The 19,761-nt window shown below is 41.3% G+C and overlaps 1 protein-coding gene across 11 annotated transcripts in view; it reads left to right on the top strand.

The window, feature by feature from the left end:
• Nucleotides 1-19,761, top strand: part of anks1aa (ankyrin repeat and sterile alpha motif domain containing 1Aa) — a 102,698-nt gene that overhangs the window by 9,272 nt on the left and 73,665 nt on the right. For 8 of the 11 annotated variants that reach the window (XM_078169876.1, XM_033628578.2, XM_078169874.1 and 5 more), the window contains exons 2-4: nucleotides 9,437-9,517; nucleotides 9,716-9,872; nucleotides 11,996-12,058. In XM_078169876.1, the coding sequence (XP_078026002.1) occupies nucleotides 9,437-9,517; nucleotides 9,716-9,872; nucleotides 11,996-12,058 (301 nt within the window). The remainder of the gene's footprint in view (nucleotides 1-9,436; nucleotides 9,518-9,715; nucleotides 9,873-11,995; nucleotides 12,059-19,761) is intronic. The other 3 variants (XM_078169878.1, XM_033628582.2, XM_033628584.2) reach the window with 1 other exon arrangement.

The raw sequence follows: 19,761 nt of genomic DNA on the forward strand, positions 1-19,761 counted from the left end.
TGGGAATCACCAGAGGCCCCATTAGGTGATATTATCTAGGAATGCACAATATTGGATTTTTTGCCATTATCTAATATAGCGACATACAACAACTCATTTGACAGATATTCAATACCGATATTGATATATCCACTTTTTTCCCGACCTAGTTTTAGTGATCATTAAGTCTCTTCTGTAGTGGAAATAACATCATATTATGCATGCATCCTATTATCCTGATGGCCCACCAGCTGATGGAGACATGAAATACAATACTTTTCAATATATGTAATATTTATTCATCGTGTAAAATAAAAAATAGCATGTTTGCTGATTCTTTATTTTAAAGCAAGTATCGGCCGATACTAATGATGTACCAATATTATCGTGCAACCCTAATATTATCATGATACTAAAGTCACGATACAATATTATTGCGATTTTAAACATTTTGAGTCTTACTATATATTGCAATATGTTGCAATTTATTACCTTTGTTTTTCAACTGCAAATTATGTCCCCAAAGGAAAACTTTGCCAACATCTGTTTTATATAATAGGATCAAGTTTTCAGTCTGTTTGTCTCATGTTTTTGTCATTATTGTTGCAACAAAATGTATGAGGTGGACTTAAAGAGAATGTCATTTTATCATTAGTGGGCCGCAGAAAGTTTAATTTGTAATAGCAATACAGATAATTTCTATAATATAAAAAAGAATCACAATATCACAATACTATGCTGTATGGATTTTCTCCCCCACCCCTCTAAGGTATGCCGACCTCAAATATTAAAGAATAACTTTTAAGTTGCTTTTTCTAGCCGCACTAGCAACATGGCTGTTTGCATGGCAGTGTCAGCCCTACATTTTGGTCCAAACTGAACTATCACTCTGGATTAAATCTCTTGGCAACAGACATTCATGTCCCCCTCAGGAAGAATTATTATAACTTGTACCTTCATCAGGAGCTCCAGAAAATCAAGATGTAACCACAAATGGTCAAAGGCATGAACCACATGATCAAGAAATGTAGCTTTAAATAAATATTTCACTGCTGAAAAGACTTTTCATAAAACTAGACTGTCTGTGCCATATAAAGACACAAATACTTTTGAAATTGGCGCTATATGACCAGAAAAAACACAGGAAAAAGGCTGTGACACTCACTTTTGCTCAAGAGGTAGAAAACCTGCAACTTCAGAATGCACTGCGCTGCACTGGATTGATTAAAACACTTCTGCTGTTGGGAGATGGGAAGCAAGCTGCTCATTTTAATATACAAAATAAAAATAGGTAATATAGCAACAGAATCTTGATTCATACTTGATCAGCACTGCTTAGTTTTACATTGTGATCTCAGTTTTCTCAGCCTCCATTTTTCACAATACAGGAAACAGTATGATGTTTGCTTCCTGTTTACAAACTCTCGTGTTAGAGCTAAACAGTGCACTAGAATATGTTTCCTAAGACATTTTAGGTGAGAAATAGCTCATACAATAACAGAATCTTGGTTTATATTTGATCAACACTTCCTAGTTTTACCGCTTGATCTGAGTTTGGTCTCTCAATCCGCTTCTTTACTTTGTGTCCGTGATGGCGGTGGGCATACAACATGAGGAAGTACAATCTAGAGGATTTTTTTCTGGCAAATAAACAGGGACATCTGGGTGCCAGCAAGATGGCAGTAAGTTAACACAGTTTATTTACACGTACTGCCCACATTGTTATGATTGAAAGCTGGTTGAAAATCAGCAGTAATATCCCTTTAAGATGTGTTAGTCATACACTTGTTGACGCCTTTTCATAGCCATGTCATAGTTTTAAAGGTTGTTGCCTAATTCATTTCCCAGTGCTGCCAAACTTGTAATACTGCTTCAGAACAATACAGTATAGGCGCTAAGCTGGTCTGTCACAACCTCCGCGATGAGTGTGCACTACTTTATTGCAGTTGCAGTTCTTTGGCCACGACGTGATTCCTTGACTGAGATTTTGTCTCATTAAAAGTGTCCCTCAGCAGGCCTGAAGCTCTCTTCCAGGTACCTCAGTCTCTGCCGAGGAGGAGACGCTCAGGTTGGCTGTTTGGCTGCGGGGCATCTGATTTCACCACCCGCCAGCAGTATGCATAATTAAGCCCAATTTCCCTGACGGTGGCTGACATGCGCCAGTCACTGCTGGGCTCAGTGCCCCGGGCTAGACTAATCCCCAGTGTGGTCACACCACTAATAGGCTGGAGGAAAAATCTGTTTATTTGACTCCAGGTTCACACCCACCTGGGCTCCTATTTGCTTAAACCTAAGACTGAATTATGCCTTGGCTATTCCCCAGGGCTACATAAATGAATATGTAATCATACATCGGATATTTGGATACTGCTGAAATCGAAACGTTTATTTTAAAGTACCTGCTGTTGTTGTATTTGTCACCTCGTTGGTGCATGATAGGATTTGCTTTGCAAGGCATTGAAACTAGTCAGTCTGGTTAGTCCTGATCATGATGTGGAGCAAAAAAGATTTGTGTTAATCATTATCACACATGATGCATCTCTGCTTTTTCTACCTGCTCATGTCTGACAAAGATTAGTGAATATGGATTATGAATTATGACTACAGAATTGATTTAACCTAACTAACAGATGCATTCAAACGCATTAGTTGATTTTATGTGAGAGATTCACTTGGTATGAGAATCAAGGCTGTAAGTCAAACTCCAGTGTCTTCTGTTGGTGCATTCAATTACTCCCTGACATTTTGACTGCGGAGTTAAACACAGTGGAGATTTATGTTTAAGCCCACATATTTAGAAATGACTGTCTTTTTAAAATGCCTTCAGTATGTGTGACTAACATCAGCAGACTAATGCAGAGAATACATAAAAGAGGGGAAATGTTATTATCCGTCCTCCTCTCATACTGGCCGGGCTTTGTACAACACAGAATTACAGCCCCCCAGAATCTTTTTCAAACTCCAGCTTCATCCCGCTGATATTCCCTCAGGGAAATTAAGGATTAGCTTAGCCTTTCAAACAGGAATTCCTCCGTCAGTTCGCATGAATGTGCCCCCTCCCAAACCAAATCAACTCTGTTTTGCCCATTGCCCTGCTATGGGCCTAAGCCCTGTCCCTCGGTTAGGTTGGTTGTGAGCCGTAGTAAGAGGATGAAGTGGATTGTCGAGCACCACTCTGACTCATGCCCTTGAGTGCCATGCTGCCAAAATGCTCAGAGGACGTAACACTCGGACTGCACTTAAAGCTGCCACTATAGGCAGCTCTGCTTATGGCAAGTTGAAACAGCATGACAGTGAATAATTGTAATGAGCAGACATCTTCCTTCCCTCTGCATGCAAATGATTCTGATAGCGTTAATTAACGCTCATGTCCCAGATCAGAGCTGTAGTATCATGGAAGCAGAAACCAGAGAGTGACATCATACTGCGCTTTGTGTTGCATTACACCCCTCGTTTGGTTTCCTTTGATCATGTGGCTGATGTGACAGTGTTTGTGTTTCTGAGTGGCATTTTTAGAACTTCTGGCAATGACGCATCAGTCATGACTGCTGAGGAGGGCGAGTGTAGAGGCATCAGGGATTTTAGCCTTTAGATTTTCTTTAAAATTGATGACTTTGAATGTCAAAGGGAACTCTTGCAATATGTCTCATGACTTGTCTGACTAAATGGAGTTTTGTCTTGCTTGTGTATTTTAAACTAAGCAAGAGTTATTGACAAAATTTTGGACTTCGATCTACAATGTATATAACACAAGACTGAGACTGACCTGAATGCTTTGAAGCCTTTAATGTTGCCATGGTAATTCATGTCAAAATCAGTATTTGAATGACCTTTTTATCTACACCAGGCATGTCAAAAGTCTGGCGCAGGGGCCTGTTGTGGTCTGCGGACTGATTTTAAGCAGCCTGCAGCCTGTCTTTCAAAATATACTATATGTGGCCTTCCACACAACATTGGTTAATCAAGCATTTTTTGGTTCACCTCGCGATGGCAGGACTATCATAAGCCCCGTTTCAACCAAACACTTTTGGTATAGTACCTCTGGAACCAAAAGTGACCCTTCAGACATGATACCTAGACCCTAGCGTTTCCACTGCAAACAGCACTCACTGTATTTCCTTATTACTGGTGACACAATTCACCAGTATTAATTCATTATGCATAAACATTAACTATTAGTTATTCTCAATCAAGAACATTTAAACGTAGTAATGGGTCTAGTTTTGTGACTCGGAAAATATTCTTTGTTTCTGGGTATTATGGCTGATGTTACTGCGATCTGCAAGCTAATGTAGCGGCTAACTCATTCATTCATTCATTCATTCATTTTCTCTGTAACCGCTTATCCTTTTAGGGATTGCGGGGGGGCTGGAGCTTATCCCAGCTGACATTGGGCGAGAGCCGGGGTACACCCTGGACAGGTCTGCAGACTATCACAGGGCTGACACATTTGACCTTTTACACTGCCAGATTTTCGGCGAATGTTGGGCCATTTTGCCGGCAAGCTGAGAGCGTTTAGACACACAGAGTTAGATTGCCGATTTGATCCGAGGTGCCCAATTTTCCGCCTCGTAGGGTAGTCATATTGGCGGAACCTTTTTGATTTAAAAAGAACGAGGCAGCCTTCCGCCACGGGAGGGGCTGTTGATCACTTGTGGGAGGAGCTGTTGATGACGCCGCACGTGCGACCCACTGGCGGTGGATAAACAGGAAACAGCTGATAGCAGGAATGAGCAGCTAGTAGCAAGAGGGAAACGCCTGAAAGACACTGTAAAGATGAGCAACTGGAGAGACAAGGTATTGCGCACCCTCCTTGCCCTCGCAAACGAAGAGGCCATTAACTGTCAGATGACAGGAACGGTGAAGAACGGGCCGACTTATGAGAGAATCGCCGAAGGACTGACCAGCTGCAGCTTCCCTCCCACGTCACTGGTTACGTCTTAGCTGAGCTACACGTTTTGTTACTTGCTCACGCCCCCCATTGCCCCAGAAAAGGCGCATTCTGTATGAACAAAAGTAGTAGGCGCATTTTGCTGCACTCTCCGATTTTGCTTTTATACTGCCAATGCTGAAAGAAGACTCATTGGGCTTTCCTGCAAATATGCACAATTCCTATTTAAAAAGGGCTATAGAGACAGACAACCATTCACACTCACATTCACAAATTTAGAGTCACCAATTAACCTGCATGTCTTCGGACTGTGGGAGGAAGCTGGAGTACCTGGAGAAAACCCACGCTGACACAGGGAGAACATGTAAACTCCGCACAGAGGGGCTCTTCCATCCTGGGGTCTGATCTGGGAACCCTCTTGCTGTGAGGCGACAATGCTAACCACTGCATTACCGTGCCGCCCATAGTGGCTAACTGTAACATGATTTTAGGTGCATTGACTGAAAACTGATGTTTCAAAAATGTACTCTTGTCTCTCATGACCCCACCCCCTTTGAAGCTTTGATTACTGGCAGGGTATTTCTCACTGAAGCTTCAATGCCCAAAACTGGTATTCAGGACAGTCCTAGATAAGATAGGCTGACATTTATGTTGCAGTGTCTTTAAAGCACAGAGAAATTACCCTGATGTTCACATGTTAGTTTATGTTCCGAAACCCATGACATGCCTTCTTGGATTTCTCCAGTAGTCATTCCTGCCCTATGCCCGAATTTTTTAAATTCTCCAGTCGTAGTCGCAGCTCTGTTCATGTTTATGTTAATTTGTTTATGGGCTTTTTTCTGTAAGCCGTTACATAACTCTTTATCTAGGACAGCAAAGAGAGGTCTGCTTCTGTCTCAGTTTTCTCTTTTGATGTGTTCAGCAGCAATGCGCAAGGCAGCGTCTCTGTACTCTTAACTACAAATTTGGTTACTGGTTCGGGAGGAATGGAGAGGAAGTGTGTGAGCGATGCTTTAAGAGCTGACATAATCGTAGCTCACACATTTTTTCCCCCTCTCTAACAGAAATTTATCAATCCCCACATTTCCTCATACCACATTTTCCCACTCTAGTATTTCCCCCTAGCACGCCCTGCTTCTGATGTCCCGTGTCTTCATGGCTGTCTGACTTGGTGAGATGAGACCCAGAGGGCCTGCTGTAGGGAAGAAACGGCTTAGGTTATGACTAGTAGAGTGGTGCATCCCTGTGTGTCTGTGCTCTGTCAGGCCCATTGTTCTGCAGGCGATGGAGCCCTCCAAGACACTTATTTAATGAGACGGCTCTGACTGTGTAATTGCAGGCTGCTCTGAGAGCTATTATGGGAGATGTATTTTAGGGGGGCAAAACAGCCATTACTGCGACAAAAACGAGCAGCAAAGTCCCACAGTGGCACTGAAGCTGATACGAGGAGGCCGAGCATCCTTCTGCCGTTCACACATGGATCAATTCATATTGTGTCTCAGTTCGTTCAACTCCTGGAGCTGATGTTTTGTTTTTGTTTTTTTTACTACAGTGACTACATTTACATGCACAAAGTATTCCACTTGTTACCCTTCTTCTGAGAAGGACAATGGCCTTCATTTATGAAATAAACGTAAGACACAAAACTGGGTGTTCAGTCATTTCCACGCAAGGTTCGACATTAATCAGTTTGATGTGAACGGAGGCTACAATCAAATCTCACGCCAGGTCGCAACTAGCGTATGCAAGTCTGAGTCAACATGGGTTTGCGGTGCAGCAGAGTAAATCTGACTGAGCTGGTGAATTGATATTTGACCATATTTTGACTGGCTTGTAAGTATTTTCAGCCACATATTAATCACTTAAAATGTATAGCCGCCACATGGACGCCAGCTCTCTGTCACAGCTCCTTTTGCCTGGTTCTGTTGGACCAGCTCCAAGGCTGAACACCACTGGTGCCCACCTTTTAATATTTCTAGCCTATTTATTTATCCTTTTTATTTAAACACTGACAAAACTGAAGCATGTTTATTTCACGTATGATTAAAACAGCATTAAAAAGAAATGACTAAACCCTGCAATAGTGTAATTATTAAAATACTAGTGGCCTAGTTGATAAAGTTTTTACTTGTCCAGCTCAGACACAGGTCCAATTTGTCCAATACTCTGAATAATGTCCCCTATCATGTCATTTATCATGTTGAAATATGGAAAAGTGGAATTGCTGAAGCTGCTTGTGCAATTGTGCTTCTTTGCGTCAAAATAGGATTTTTCCTAAATTTTTCACTGGTGGTGGAGTTGTTCAACCGTGTGAACACAGATTCTCTCTTTCGTTCCTTCAACCATCTTTTTTAAAAGGTTGGCATTGCAATTTTTTTACCCATCTAAAAACCTGTTGATATCAAAGTCTTTCATAATGTTTAAAATGCAGGTGTGTTTTTCTTCTGACCAGAAATGTTTTCTTTTGGGCATGCATCGTTACCCCACAGCTGTGCAAACTGTCAGCGAATTGGTTTGTGTACAAGCATTGACAGTGCACACAGCTGACTGTAAACAGACAAGATGCCGTGTTCTGCAAACTGCATTAAAAATGCCAAGTGAGACGCATATTCTGAATGCGCTGTACACATGTTCAAAGAATGCTCCTAAAACCCAGATATCGGCACCATGACTCAGGATGCTTTCAGACCTAGAGTTGTCTTGCTTTGGTCTGAATCTGGGACTAATTTTGTTACAAAGCTGCATTATTGCGTAGAGTTGGTTCGTGTTCTCACGGCAGCGTTTACAAGTGGACCAGATAAAATTCCTTGTGCAAGAAAGCTGCTCAGAATTTCCATGTAGGAAAAATCCAGGAAGTAAACAAAACGTTGAAGAAGAGTACACTTGCAAGATAAATGTGACACTTTCTAATGTCACAATGGAGGGACAACTACGCAGGTTGATTTTAGCGCTGCTCATCGTGGACTATATTGCTGTCATTGTTCATTTTAGTCAAACCATACAGTTTGAAAACGAGGCGCGGCTCCAACTAGAAAACAATGTTTTGATGCATTGGATGTGCTGAATGTGCATATTAAGGCAGTACAGGAGGAGGTGCACATTAATAATCCTCCAGGACTGTAACATGCTCATGTTGAACCCAAACAATGTGTCATGTGACTGCAGTTGGTTCAGATCCAGGTCGGAACACTTTCTCAAACTGCACCAGAGTTCGTTTGTAACCAGATCGAGACCACCTCTTCAAGAAGGTCTCGGTCTGGTTGTTTTGGTGCACACCCGAGTGGCAAATGAACCTGAGTTCGATTGAACCGAACCAAACAGAGCAGGTGTGAAAGCACTCTTAATTGGAAAATGCTTCATTTAGAAATTCCAATTTGGAATATCCCAACAGATAATGCTGTTTACATGACTCATGTCAACCAGAATCAGAATATTGTCATATTTGGAACAATAGTGGAATATTAGAGTGCATATAGTCAATAAAAAAAGATGTGCGGATCACTAGTGCTGCTGCTCTTTTTCCTCGTGTCGTCTCCCTAAAGCCTTTATTCATAGAAAATACTTTCCAGCTTGCATCAAAATCCAAGCTAGTCATAATTTATGAAGCTGTTCTAATGCCAGATCAGTAGTTTGCATTGGTTTTGAGACAGCTTTTCTATAATATATCAAAGGCAAAGCAAATATTAAAAAAATAGATTTCTTACTTTTTTCATTTACTCTACTCGCCCATCCATGATTGATTCTCTGTGAGCCGCACTGGTTTTGCTCCCATTCTCTTTCTGTTTGGCAAATGACTCTCAGATATTTGGTTCACCAGTGCTGGGATTTCCATGTCGCATGATTTATTTAGGATGTGTTAAGGTCTTTCAGAGAGCCTCACATCTCAGTCCTGGCACTCCGTCTCACCAGACATCCTTTAGCCTCTTAAATTACCCCCCCCCCCCCCCCCACCCCACCCCAATTGCCGTTCTCCTTCCCACTCTCTCTCCACAGCGCTCTTTGCAAATTAAAGAAACAAACCAATCTGAGCTGACAGCTGAGTTCAGCTCCAGTGAAGGAGAGTGCTGGGCTAATGCTGGTCTACCTCACGCTTTACCCCTTCGATGCTTTTAGGCTCCGTCCTAGCGCTTTGTTTGTTGGTGCTTATACTGCATAACAAAAGCCTTTTCTACTTCAGGACTTGGCCCAGAATAATCAGGCTGAGGAGGAGTTAATGTAAATTAGACATGATTAACTCATTGTAGCTGCTGCTCAGCACTGGTAGTGTCTCCTTTACTTCCTGGTTTTCTGGTTCGATGCTGCAGCTGGCCTGTGCTTCTTCATTCCTGTCCTCTCACGTGTTGTTTTGAGAGACGGAGAGAGAATGCATGAACGTACGCCCCCACCTGTGTGTAGTTGGGACTGATGTGAACTAGCAGCTGTGTGAGAGTGGGGCCCTGAGATTGCAATCACAACAGAGTCAGTCACACCCACAGTTGAAGAGTTTACAGAGGGATAGGCTTGTGTTTGTTTGGTGTGTGTGTGTGTGGTTTGTTATGGAAGCCTAACAGTCCTTTCTCTTTACAGCATCTGGAGAGGCCCCAATGTGAATTGTGTGGACAGCACTGGATACTCCCCTCTCCACCACGCCGCCCTAAATGGACACAGGTAGATCAGTGATAAATAACTGAGGGAATTGGGAGAAACGCTTGTGTTGGAGCCTGTTTCAGCTCCTCTGTTCATGCTCTGCATTAAATGAGGTCTGCCCTGACATACAATTGTCCCACTGGGGAAAATAAAGCTATTGACTGGCTGTTTGCTAAGGCCGTGTGTATTCATTAGTGTGGTCCCTTCCTTCATCTGCAGCGAGGTGGTGGAGGCGCTGCTACGAAACGAGGCCTTGACGAACATCGCCGACAACAAGGGCTGCTACCCTCTCCATCTGGCTGCGTGGAAGGGAGATGAACATATTGTCAAACTGCTCATTCACCAAGGACCTTCACACCCCAAACTCAACGAGCAGGTCTGCCGCCGCATTTAATCTTCTGTTTGTCTGTGTGTGTTTATGGTGTCGTGGTTTTACTTTTCAAGGTCCAGTGTGTAGGATTTAGGGGCATATATTGGCAGAAATGGTATATATCGTAAAAAAGTATGTTTTTTTAGTGTATAATCACCTGAAATTAAAAATCATCCTGTTTCCTGTGTACCTTAGAATGAGCCGTTTATCTCTACGCAGGGAGCTGGTCCCCTTCCAGAGTCCACCGTTTTGCACTGCCATGACTCAGAACAGATAAACCTGAAACACTAGCTCTAGATAGGGCCAGTGTGAAATAGGGAGAGAGAGAGTGGGGGGATGACATGCAGCAAAGCCGGAGTTGAACGCATGACCGCTGCAGCAAGGCATCGCCTCTATACATGGGGTGCCAGCACTATCCACTAAGGTACCGATGCCCCTGAATTCTTGTTTTTAATCTGTCATCCAAAAAAAAATTGTTACGCACAGACACCTTGCACACTGAGTCCGATGCGTTTTATTATTCTATATGTTACGAAAATTTGCAATACGTGACAAAATAAACAGACACATTTCCTCCTTTGCCTCTCTCCACTTGACCACTTGATGTTACCTATCTGGCTGTCACCACTCCCTCCCTCCCTGTCTTGAATATGGCACCGCAGCTGCATGAAGGGGCGCAGCTGTCCTCCGTCTCTGTCTCCACATTCTGTGTGCGGTCCTCATCCTCCTCCTCTTCATCATCCACCTGAATATTACTATCTGACCTGTTGAAAGTAAGCTATTGAGTTATGAAATGAGTCTCTGTGCCTAATTCCTCGTGTCCCGCCGCCACATTTTCTTCACTGATTCTTGGTGAAACGTCTCTAAAGGCTTCTGATGGATGTGAAAAAGAGAACCTGTTCCTAGAATTTAAATGTCGTATTTATTTTTAGATGTGTGACAATTTTGGACAAAAAAACGGACTTAGTGTGCAAAGGCCTTTATTCTGCTAACGGTAAAACCTTCCTGAACATCTGGATTGTAAGTTATCAGAGAAAAAGGTGAGCACACGTTAGGCTAGCAGCCTGTCTGTGATGTGCTGAACAGCGTTAAAGAAACAATCATTTGTAACAAGAAACAGCTTTATTCAGTGGTTTTGAACTAATTTTAATCACCTGGTTTGTGTGTTTTGGAGAGGACGCGAGCTCTGTGGATAATTCAGCTCCTGCTACAAAAACCTCCCTAACAATGAACACAAAAGGAATCATAACTGTGAGAAGTTTCACCTGGTTGCAATCTGCAGTCCTCAGCACTGGATGCCACTGAATCCCCCTAAATCTTACACACTGCTCCTTTTGAGAACAAATACTTTTGGGTTTGAGTTGTGAAATGACATCAGTACTAAATTAATTTGCTCCTCATTCTTTCCAGAGTTTGCTAAAACCTGTGAGTCAGTGTATGCAGAAGACGTAGAACAAAATTTGCTTTTTAGCACATTGACCTCTTGTAGTTTCACTCTTACTCTTCCAGTCATGGTTTGGTCAGCAGTTGTAGGAAGTTGATCATTTTTCCACTTAGTAAGGAAGTCAAAAAGCTACGTGGACTTATTTCTAATTCTAGTCCAGCATGGCATGCTCTATACTGTATTTGAACAAAATGAATGTTAAAAAGACTGTGACCAGAGTGCATTAACCTCAGTGCATCATGAGTCTGACTTCTACTGTGATACTTTAAGTGCCTTGATGCCATGCCAGTGTGAGAAGTGCTTGTTTGGCCCCTAACCATTTTAACAGTTTTAACTCATATGTTTTCATTTTTTGTTTGGTTGCTTTACTGCACAGACAGCGTCCAGACCGGCTCCATCTCTGGCCTGTCCTGTTTGGGATGAGGAGAAATGACCCATTATGAGCTCCACATAATGTCTCAATCAAAAATTTGATCAAACACCTTCAGATATAGCCAAATGTGAAAAATATAATTGTCTCATTTTGTGTCATTTCTCCCTGCCTGTTCATGACATGATTGTCCATTAACTCAACTCTGATTTTTTTCTCCTTTTATTTAGTTTGACTCATTTGTGATCATCATTCATTCGTTCATTGCTTGTCTGAACCAAAACCATTGGCTTATCTTCTCTTCCTCCCTCCCAGAGCTCTGTAGACCATAAAGAGTTCAAACGCTGTGGGCCCTTTGACCCCTATATTAATGCCAAGGTGTGTACACAGTGCTGCCGAAACAACATTTCCTTTGTGCAGTTCTTCTTTGCTTTACTGCTGTGTATTCTTGCTGTGCTTGGGTTTGGTTTGTTGCTGCTGCTGTTGCTTGCGGGGCCACTCTGCTGCAGAGATACGGGAAGGCTTTTAATTTCACCGTCTATCAGTAGATCCCTGTCCTCTGGCTTTCTACTTCTGTTGCTTCTGTTGTTGTGATCTCCAACTTTATTGAGGTGTAGGGTTGGGTACTGTCAATACTACCAAGAACCATTTCTCGATAAAGCAATCAGTGCCAAATTTCAGAAGCTGTGAACAAAGTGCACAGTGTTTGTGGGTAGTGAGTGTGTTGTTGAGAGATAGAGAGAGTGACAGTGGCTGTGCTCGGGGCAGACAGGTGTTGGCCACTGTCTAGTGGCAGTAAATGTACAGTATAGGTTACATTTTGCCCATAAATAAACACTGCAGCTCCTCAGTGCCCAGGAAGTTCCTGTGTCTTGTTTTCCAGCTGCTTGGCAAAAGGGCTGGGAGACTTTGCTGCTCTCTGTCCAAAAACACAACACTGTGCTCTGCCTGGGTTGCAAAATAAATATATTTATTTAGTGCCTTTTCACTGAGTATTAACCTCACATTTATGTGCATATTGTTGAACAAAAATGGACTTAAGGTATAAATAAAGGACCTGAAGCATAGTTAAAACACTTCAGGTTGTGGTTACACCCATGAGGCAGGTGCACTCTAAAATGATTCATGGGGTTAGTGGATAATGCATAAAATAAAGATGTTTTTCAGCATTGAAATTTTTTTTTGCTTTGCTCTGGCACTGCCCAGGAGTCACACCATATTGGCAAAATATTTTTCAGTCACTATCAGACGTCCTGGGTAGACCTGTGGATCCTGATCCACTGACTGCACTCGTTGATATTAAAGGTTCTGATCTTGTGTTAACCAGCTTCCAGCATAACATATTTGTAACCCCACTAGCACGTAGATTGATATTATTACATTGGAGGTGAACACAGACTCCTGCCCATTCTGCCCCCGTGAAGGATATGATGCACCACCTGCATTTAGAAAAGATTAAATTCTCCTTAAGAGGGTGCGAAAACAAATTCTACGAGATCTGACCACTTTTAGAGAGATGCACTGAGTTCTTCCCCTTATTAGCCTAGTTTAAATGACACAAAACATGGTCAATCTGACATCCTGCTAAATCCCCCTATTTTTTGTCGTTTGTTAATTTTATTTTATCTTTTTTTATAGAACTACTATTATTGTTTTAAATAAAATGATATGATTTACTCGTAAATATTATATTTTACAAACTTTTTCTATATGTGCTTGACAAACCACCTCTAAGGGTATATCTGATTTTTGACTGGCTGAATATTTCCTATATTTTTGTACTAGAAATTCTACTTCCACTTTTATACCACTGCCACAGATTGTTTAACTTTGAAAACCCCAATAAAAGGAGTGAAAAGCGTTTTAGTCAGTTTACAACTTATTCTGAGAAGTTGGTCAAAATCAAAACATTGATAAGGATGGAATTTAAATAAATAAGCTAGAATATCTTACATAAAATATTTTGACCACTAAATATCAACACAACTTTCGGGTACAAATTGAGTTGGGTTAACTTCATAAAGCTTTTTGAGTTCAAAGCAAATCATGTTGGCTTTACTAAACTAATTGAGTTTGTCAGATTATAAAAGACTCATACGATTGACTCATTTATGCCAGTGTTGGAACTACTTAAAAAGATGCATGCACTCGTTACCTTAATTTTTCAAAGCTGAGACAGTGAATGATTTTTTGTGAGAGATGCAAGGCTGCACAGAGCCAGTGTTTTGATCAAGAACTCAATACATGTTTCCTCTTACCTAAACCTGAACCAAACCCTTAGCCCTGACCCCTGCATAGATGTTTGATTTGAGATGATGGAAGACTGCATCAGTTGTATGAGACATGTGAGTGGAATTTGCATGTGATAGACTTGTAGTCGAAACACGGAAGGCAGTAGCAAGCCAAAAGCGGGCACACCACAAGTGTGGTCACACCTTTTAAAACTTAACAGACAATGCTTGCTGCAGAATTTGTAATGTGAAATGCAAAGGCGGCCAGGGCAACACGTCTAACTTGAAGATAATGAAAAAATGTTTTAGATAAATAACAATGTGGAATTCACAAGTTTGGAGTTATTTTTAAAAGCTGCAATTACATTTTTATTATTGCAGAAAATAAAGGTAATCTGGGGTACTGGTACAGGTTCATGTAAATTATAAATGTATATTAAGTGTTACGAAAGTGACACTGCATAACAACAGGCCCTCCATCTCATAAAATAATCTGTTGTCTACATGTTACAATACTGTTGTATCAGCCTTTTGATCTGGGTGGAGAAGGCCTTGGACAACAATGCTCTTTAAAGTTAAGTAATGTTGGTCCTCTGAGGGCTACTGTGGGTGATTTGTAAGTCTGGTTGTTAATATTTTTTTTTGAGGTGTTAAAAACTGAAAACATTAGTAATGAAAACTTGTATAATATGCAGCCTGGAGCATTTCAGTTGTTGGCACCACACAGCCAGCAGTAGGAGGAAATATTGACTGCTAGCAAACCACACTATCAATTAGAGCTACAACGACCATTAATGGTATTAAAAAAATCAACAATGGAAAGTTGACAAATGGATTAGATTACAGGAAGCCCTCTGTAACATTGGCTGCTGGATACTGTTGGATTGTTGCTACAAACTGAGTGCCAAATAGATGAATTGTGTAGTTCTGCAACTGATTATTTTTTTAATTACTATATTAATAATTTATGCTACATATAACATGACAAACATAAGTTACCTCAATCCAGTCTGACCTGTAGCTACAACACCCATTTATTTTAATACACATAGGAAAACATACCATGTGTGCAGCTGTAACAAACAAAATGTTATTTTATTTTTAGCCGTGTTAGCAGCGTGGCTTTAGGTATGGCAGCGTCAACTGGTCCACTTTGGTCTGGACTGAAATATCTCAGAAACTAGCAAATCGATTGTCATAATTTTTGTTCATAAATAATTTGGTCCCCACCATGATGTTGATATTTGCAGTTTTTAGTAAAATGTCTTTACAAATATGGGACGGATCATCATGACATTTGGTACAGATGTTCATGTCTCCCTCAGGGTAAACTGAAATAACATGTCTCACACATCTAGCACCATTCACCAGGTCAAATATTAATCAGTCCAGTACTTGTTTAATGACCAAATACCTGCAAAACTAATGACGTTCCCATTAGTCTCAACAGTACTTCGCATTAGTTTGCAAATTTTAGCATTCTAACATGCTAAACTAAGATGGCGAACACAGCAAACGTTGCCTGTTAGACATTAGCATGTTAGCATGCTGATTTTTGCATTCTGCTGAAAGCACCTGTGAGCCATAGACTGTATAAAATATGGTAATGGTTGTTGACACTGTGACTTCAGCCATTGGTTTGTAGACTCACGTTTTGAAGCCTCAAGTTTGGCATTTTGACTGACACCATCTTGGATTTTGGAACCAGAAGTGACCGTATTTTGATGAGAGGATGGAGCTAACCCTAATGCTAGCTTAGTTAGGATAGGGCATTTATAGTCTATGGCTGACTGTGATAATGCGAATGCTAATTTTGGCTTGCGAAAAACAGGCTTAAAACCAATGAAACAAAGTGTACTTGGATAAACTGAACATTCGACTCCTTAGTTGGTCTTTTAGTACGACCAAACTCTGGACAAGACTTTTTTAGGTGACTAAAATGACCTGTACTCTGTAAATCTGGGGTTACACCATGGCCACATTACCTAAACAATGTTGTCACCGTGGTAGTGATTTGTCATATAAACATTTAAACAAGTGAGCTATATCAAAATTCACGCCTCAGACAGTTGTCATGAACATGAAAATTGGTTAAAGAGACCAAAACTGTTTTTTGTACCAGGCTATAAACATGTTTGTTTCTGTGTTAAGTTTGGCATTTTAACATTGACGTCTATGAGGATTGACCCACTTTTGGAGCCAGTCCCAAGTGGCTATGAAAGGTACTGCAGTTTTTTTGGTACTTCCACACTGGCTTCATTTTTCAGCCCCGGAGGTAGCAGCTTGCTATGAACCCTAAGTACAGCATCACCGAGCTGCTAGCATGGCTACAGACATGTTAGAAGTTCATAAAATTATTTTGTTATTGAAATTAATCAGTGTTCTGCTGATTAGATAATTTATGAACCAACTACTCATATTAGCGCAACTGTATTATTTCAAAGATCAATAAAACAACGCCTTAAAGATTTAGCAAAATAAAAAGTAGGCCTAGGGGAAAAAAATATTTCTCTGTTTCCTGTATAAAATCAGTCACTCATTAAGCTACCCACCCACTGGAGTAAAAAAGACCAGAGGAAGTGACCCGACTTTAACTCTTTATCTCTCATTAACATACTATATCAGTGGTTCTTAACTGGTGGTTCGCTGTCCAAAAGTGGGTCATAGATCCATTCTGAGTGGACTGCAAGTGACTGGCTGGCTGTTCAGCAGACACCACAGAGCTGACAGTGTCTCTGACAGTGTCTCCAACAGTGTCACCCTCACACATAGAGCAGTGAGCAGTGTGAACATGTTGGTCCCTCTGTGGTTGCATTTTCAGCTGGCAGAGCTGGAAACCCACCCAGGCCTGTAGATAAAGCTGAACGCTATTTTTGAACATTGTCGCATTTCCCCTGGTCTAATCTTCTTAACGTTTGGATGGGAAGGCTGGCTTTCTTTAATGCTGCTAGCCTATATATTGGTGTGTGAATTTTGCTGCAGTCGCTGTCTTACTTTCTTTTTCCATTTAGTCTGTTTGATGGATTTAACACTGAGTCTTGTGGCGTGTTGAGATTATGGATGATGTCTTAATGTAAACACTTTCGGGATAGTTTGGGGACCACTACCTGGTCACGAGCCTGAATAATTGAAGCCTTGTTATGAATAAATCAGAGAGATGGATGCAGTGTGGATGCTCTGGCCCTGGTTGTGGTCATGGTTGATGGCATCATGTGACTAAGTGGGCAGGATGCATCCTGCCTCTCATCACACTCCAGGACCAGAGAGCCATCTCATGAGGAGGAGGAGGAGGAGGAGGAGGATGGGAGGTTTTCAGTGTACCAGTCTCTTTCCATCAGCATCAAAGAAAGATTTCCATGCCATGCTTGTCTGTGTGAGAGTGTAAATGGGTGTGTTTGCCCCTCCTCCTCTTCACCCCACCTCCCAGTTTGTGCTCGCGTTGCTGAGGAGAGGAAGAGGTGGGACGTTGTCATAGTAACAGTGTCACGGTACAGTGGTGGTGAGTGACCCAGTGGAGAGATGTGGTGTTTGTGCAGAGTGAGCTAGACAGACATGAATGGTGTGTGATGAGGCTTTAAGTAGGGTACAGAGGATTGGGGCTTTGGTGGTGCCTTCAGGGACACTGGAAGAATCAGACTGGACTCGATCCAATTCTCTGTCATCCTGATCCAGGAAGCCAGCCAGACCAATGTTTATTCATTATACCTCTGTGCTCTCCTACTGATAGTTTCATGGGTGTGTTAGCTGCTTTGATGTTTCAAACGCATCAGTAGGGGAGAGCTAACCACTAACCACAGGACCTGACCTGGACTGACACCACCATCTGAATACTGGGGTTACACAGGTGCAGTACATATTGAAATGGAAATGAATGAAAAAGCAAGTAGACAGTGGAGCTGAAATGAGTACCAACCAAAGTGTCGAAAAACGGAATTAATCAGTAACCTTTTTGATAATTGATTGAGGGCTACACCTAAGGATTATTTTCATTGTAGATTAAAAAGGTGATTCTAGATTACCTGATTGTTCTTTTGAAGAGTTGTTCCAATAGCAACATCTGAAATGCCTCCGATACTGCCTAGAATGCTGGACCAAGTTTCGGCAAGTATGTGATTCTGTGCACCGATCCGATACCACATAATTTATTAATAAATGTTAATGTCTCACATGACATTTAAGAACTCTATATCTCCAGAGTGTTGCAGTCTAGAGACTTACTGTACAGACCTAGAGTTGTCTTCCTTTGGTCCATATCAGGGACTAATTTTGTTGAATAATTGCCTAGAGTTGGTTCGTGTTCTCACGGCAGCATTTACAAGCGGACCAGATCAAATGCCTGTGCAAGAAAGCTGCTCTTGATTGGTCAGAATTTAAATGTGGGAAAAATCCAGGAAGTAAACAAAACGTTGAAGAAGAGTACACTTGCAAGATAAATGTGACACTTTCTAATGTCACAATGGAGGGACAACTACACAGGTTGATTTTAGCGCTGCTCATCGTGGACTATATTGCTGTCATTGTTCATTTTAGTCAAACCATACAGTTTGAAAACGAGGCGCGGCTCCAACTAGAAAACAGTGTTTTGATGCATTGGATGTGCTGAATGTGCATATTAAGGCAGTACAGGAGGAGGTGCACATTAATAATCCTCCAGGACTGTAACATGCTCATGTTGAACCCAAACAATGTGTCATGTGACTGCAGTTGGTTCGGAACGAGGTCGGAACACGTTCTCACCACAAACAAACCGCACCAGAGTTTGTTTGTAACCGGACAGAGACCACCTCTTCAAGAAGGTCTCGGTCCGGTTGTTTTGCTGCATGCCCAAGTGTGATTGCCTTGTTCACACCTGCCCAAACGAACCGCAGTTAGGGGGCAAACGAACTTGAGTTCGATTGAACTGAACCAAATAGGGCCAGTTTGAAAGCACCCTCAAGAGCCTCCGCTTCGTCACCATTGTAGCTTTCAAGTGGGCGCTCTGGTGCGATCGTATACCTTTCAGAAGCTTCATAATCTAGCATACAACAGCAGTATACGTTAAGAAACTTAAAATAAATAATATAATTGACAATGAATGTCTTCTGTGATTATTTATCCATTTACCTGTGCTGATATGCTGTGTCATTAACTGTTAGCTGAAGTCTACTGAGTGCATGATGCATTGGGGACAAGTCTGTTGACGTTCCAGAGGCTGTGTTGCTGACTGGATATCAGTGCTGATCCCAGTGGCCAAGTGCAATAGTACAATATGGCATTTGCTGTTTGGGTAGCAAATAATGAAATAATGGGTAGGATATCTTGAATGTATAAATAATGTCTAGGTTGATTGTATCTCTCTTGTATCGGAATCAGTATTGGAAAGGAAAAAATGGGTGTAAAATGTCTGAAAAGGATCGTCACAATTTAACTCAAGGTGATCAAATTGTTAATTTTATCCGACCGACAGTAAAAACCCAAAAACTATCGTAATATTTACTACCGCATAAGACAAACTAAAGCAGCACATCATCATATGTCAGCACCTCAAACCAGAGATGAATTACTTTAATCAGTTATCAAAACAGTCGCTGATTATTTTCTGTTGTTTGAAGAGTTGATTGAACTAATAGACTTATTTTCAGCTCTAAAAAAATGAATCGTTAACGTAAACAGTCTGACTAGATCAGATTTTTCTGCATTACTCTGCATTGAATATATTTGGGTGTTAAACTGAAACAAGAAATTTAAAGACAACAAATCAGAAAATAATCTGTAGATTTGTCGAGAAGAATAATCGTTAGTTGCTGCTCTAGCCGACTCTCTTACGCCTCATTGTATTGTATTTGTTGTGAGAATAATCTTATTTAAGGA

This window comes from Epinephelus lanceolatus, chromosome 8 (assembly GCF_041903045.1).
Source record: "Epinephelus lanceolatus isolate andai-2023 chromosome 8, ASM4190304v1, whole genome shotgun sequence".
Taxonomy (NCBI): Eukaryota; Metazoa; Chordata; class Actinopteri; order Perciformes; family Serranidae; genus Epinephelus; species Epinephelus lanceolatus.